This window comes from Theobroma umbraticum, unplaced genomic scaffold, assembly GCF_002168275.2.
Source record: "Theobroma umbraticum cultivar Fairchild unplaced genomic scaffold, ASM216827v3 scaffold_147.0, whole genome shotgun sequence".
Lineage (NCBI taxonomy): Eukaryota > Viridiplantae > Streptophyta > Magnoliopsida > Malvales > Malvaceae > Theobroma > Theobroma umbraticum.
Window position 1 is genome coordinate 841,572 of NW_018397259.1, and position 4,141 is coordinate 845,712.

Below are 4,141 nucleotides of genomic sequence, written 5' to 3' on the forward strand. Positions count from 1 at the left end.
AAGTATTATTGTAACTTCTAATAGACTTGATTTATATGATTATACTTAATAATTATTTTAGTTATCGCTTTAATTTTTGTAACATATTGTTTATAATTAGTTATTATTTATACAAACTTTGATATAAAAATTAAAATATTATAACATGAAAGTTGTGTCATCAATTTCATATATATAATAAAATAATGTATTATATATACTTATAATTAATTTATAAATAATTTGTTTATATTATAATTATGGATAAAGTTTATAACTTTTAATATTATATTTGCTAAAAAAAGTTATAAAATTTTGGTCAATTGGTCTAAAACCAAACCAACGGAACCAATTCTATGTTTGGTTGGTTTGGTCGTCTTTTATGTTTGGTCGTTTTGGTTTGCTTTTTAAAGATATTTGATTCATTTAGTCTTTAGGTATAACAGACCGAGCTACCCAATTTTTCAATTTGTTCATCCCTACTTGGCATGTGCAATGTAGTTAATTTTGAGGCAAATTCTACCTATATCTTTTTTTATTTCAATTTTTTTGCATGATGCCTTGTGATTTGTTTTTTCTCAATCAGAACCTTTTGGATATCTTTCTTTTTTCTTTTTTTTTTTTTCAGTTAGCATCCCATAGATAACTTTCATTCTCATAAGGCCATAGGCTATTAATTTTATCAAGTAAAATTACAAAAATATTCTCCATTCAAAGTTAGCTTATTTGTTTAAATAAGTGTATTTTATAGTTTTACTGAATTAAATTAACAAACCCCTTGTGAAAATAGAAATTATCTATAAAGTGCTACTGAGAAAAAAAAAATCACAAAGTGCTAAGTAGAAAAAGTGGAAATCATAAGAGATGAAGGTATAGTTTCTATTAATTGCATAAAAAATTATAATTATAATTTAAATTTATTTTTTTAAATTAAATGGTAAGTAACTGTCTCATGGATATGTCTATCTGTGCATACAATTTTTTGTCTTTAAATTGACTCATATGGCATTTTGAAAATACAAAAACAACTCAAAATCAACCTATTTCTTCAAATATTTCTAGGATTTTCTTACATCATTTTGGTGCAAAAAACAACCCATGGCTAGTTGTTCTTTAAAAAAAAGATGGCATAATGTCCAAAAAAGCTCCTAAAGTATGAAGGAAACTTTATATAAGTTCTTATACTTTTATTACGTTCAAATAAGTTCTTATATTTTTATTTTGAGTCCAATAAACTTTTATATTTTTATTTTGAATCAAATAACCGTTATGACTAATAATTTATTTGGTCAAAATATAATTTGTCATTTTATATTGCATGACGTTGATGTGACATACTAACATATATATTTGATGTGACATGACATGCTAATTTGACATGATAATATGATCATGTGATATTTTTCACCTCACACATCAACGTTATGTCAACACCATGTGGATATAAATCGATAATTAGTATTTTGACTAATAATAATTAGTCAATAATTAATTATAAGGGTTTTTTTGATCTAAAGTAAAAGTACAAGGATTTGATTAAATACAATAAAAGAATAAAAATTTATTTGAGTTTTCTTAAATAGTTTATGAGCTTCTTTGAATATTATGCAAAAAAAAAAAATTTAAATAATCGATGCTAAAATATACAATAATTTCTCTGCAGCAGCAGTAATGGACGGAAAGAAAAAAAGGATACACTAATTGCATAGGCTTCTGTCTTCCACGAAACATCACTCAGAACATAAATAAAATAGATGATACCATTTTATTTCACTTGAATAATACTTTGCAGAATACATTGCAATTTTATAAAGATACTACAACGGTATAACCATACCAGGTTTCTTTGCCTCTGTGTTGGCTTCTTTGGAACACCTTATTAAGAGGATATGACGATGGTATAGTTGAGTTTACTAAATAATTAATATCTCAGAGAAATGGGTTTACTGGCTTAATATACCTTGTCCAATTCCTAACTGAAACTAATTGGGTATTTCTCCTGTTTGTTTGGGAAAAACAGCCCCCAATGTTTCTCATATTCCGGTTCTTTCTCATTCTCATCAAACATGGCAAACAAGTAAGTTTCTATAGGCTTTCCTTGTTTCTTTGGAGTCCCTTCATTCACATGTCGAACCAAGTTTGTGTTATAAGTCCTTGCATTATCAACACTCGTTGCTGGTCCACCGTCTGATGGCCAACCGCTTTCTGAAACAACGATGTCCACAGATCCTCCACCATTCTTCTCTAGGGCAGAGTAAAAGGCATCCAGCATCGCGTCAAACAGGTTCTGGTATTGCAATGGGCCATCCGTCACTACAATAGATGGAGATGTAAAGAGAGCATAATCAAGAGAAACTTGTCCAGGGTTTTCAATGTGGCTAAAGTATGTATATGTGTTAACAAGCAATGGAGCTTGGTTGTCCCTCAAGAAGTTTATGACAGGAGCAAGAAGTTGTTGATATTCAGGATGAAAATTGCCATTTGATGGAGGGAAAGAATCTTTAAGAGCACCAAAAAACGTAGCGGTTGAAACTTTGATCTGGTTCCCTAGACCTGCTCCAACAATTGCATTGCGAATGTTCTGCATCGCTGGAAAAAGGAATTGTGCAAATGAATCCGAAGGCTTTACTTCATTCCCAACAGCAATGTATTGAAAATTAACATTGCTGTATTTCTTGACGTTGTCTTGGACCCATTGATCTGCGTTGCCTTGACTACCAGCAACACGTTCAAGGTGACCATTCGGAACATCTAACAGCAGCTTGATGTTGGTACCTCCAAGGGCTTGGAGAGCAGCTTCGTCTGGACCATAGAGTCGCATTCTTTGGATGTTTTTTTGTTGAAAGAGGGCTATAACTTCTGCGCTTGGTGGTAAGTTTTTTGCCATCATTCCGTAACAAACTCCAACTTCTGCACCTGCATTAGATTCAAGAACAGTTTTAACTTTTAACTTGCTCTTGAGGTAAGTGGAGCTTAATTAATTTAAGAGAACGATATCTTCTAAGAAACAAAAGTACACTGTACTTTTCCTTAAATGCCATGCACTTGTTCTCCAAAAGTATATATACGTATATATAACACAAAGGCACATAGACAAAATAGAGCCTAATGAATGTAAAAGGGAAGACCTGTGGGTTTCAAGATAGCCAGTAGCAACCCCAAAAGGAGCATAGTCGAATGCATGATACTGCATTTGTTAACCAAATAAGATTTACCCATGGAGGAAGAATGGAAGCAAGTTACAAGGGGAAAATTGTAATAGTATTTAGGTACGTGGAACTGCAAACATGTCTTCGACACTAATTCTTAGCGGCCTTTTATAGAGAAATAGAAAGAATTTCCTTTGCCAGGTCAATTACTCCTTGGAAAAGTAGGTACAGAACCAAAAATTCTTCCATCATTCAAGGCACATTTCGCAACTTGTTTACTGGGAGTTGTGACCTGCATACTCACAGAAAAGTCTTGAGTCGTCCATGTCCCTTTCTGTCTAAACCTAATTTTGTGCTTCATTGAAGAAACTATAGAAGTCAGTGTACACAACATTTAAAGAGGTAATTTATCTTGCAAGAACTAAATGTTTTAATTGAATTGTCAATTAAAATTTTAGTGTACAAGTATGCGTATTGAATAGATAGTATATAAGCAAGCAGAGTGTCGATCCCACAGAAAGTTAATCTAGAATTTTACTAAGTACTAAAATTATAATAATTTAATCTTATCCAAACAATCAAAATTAATTAATTGACTAAAGCTAATTAACTAAAATTTATACTAAAACGAGAAATCAAAGCAACAAGATAATTGAGTATAAATCAAATCAAACAAGCATAAGATTACAATGTCCCTCATACTCCATCTAAATCTTAACTCTCTTAATTTATTTCAATGAGTTAAATTACTAACCAAGAGTCCTCAATTATTATAAGGGTCTCCGGATTCATCTTATAAAAATATCTACTTTAACCAAAACACTATATCTCTATGTGAATTGAAATTAAAATAGACTCATTAAGTTCAGGTTCTAATCTTGTTACATAAAGCCTATAGGTATATCCCTATCCTATAAGCAAGTCAATTAATATGATCATATGCTATCCCAATTTTAATTTACACTAAACTCCCTTTCTCAAGTTTGTTTAGGTTCTTAAATCAATTTAATTGG

General features: G+C 30.9%; 1 protein-coding gene across 1 annotated transcript; it reads right to left on the reverse strand.

Moving 5' to 3' along the window:
• Window positions 1-1,825: 1,825 nt before the first annotated feature.
• LOC110415491 (glucan endo-1,3-beta-glucosidase-like) lies at window positions 1,826-3,234 on the reverse strand. The gene is made up of 2 exons (XM_021427163.2): window positions 3,108-3,234; window positions 1,826-2,895 (listed from the first exon to the last, which is right to left on the reverse strand). The coding sequence occupies exons 1-2, from the start codon at window positions 3,196-3,198 to the stop codon at window positions 1,952-1,954; spliced, it is 1,035 nt and encodes a 344-aa protein (XP_021282838.1). The 5' UTR covers window positions 3,199-3,234; the 3' UTR covers window positions 1,826-1,951.
• Between the last annotated feature and the right edge of the window lie 907 nt (window positions 3,235-4,141).

Bases quoted from the DNA above. Each gene is read 5' to 3' on its own strand.
- LOC110415491 (XM_021427163.2), bottom strand. From the start codon at position 3,198: ATGGGTAAATCTTATTTGGTTAACAAATGCAGTATCATGCATTCGACT. The intron at 2,896-3,107 runs GTCTTCCCTTTT...AATCTAATGCAG, and splicing joins GGCTATCTTGAAACCCACAG to GTGCAGAAGTTGGAGTTTGT.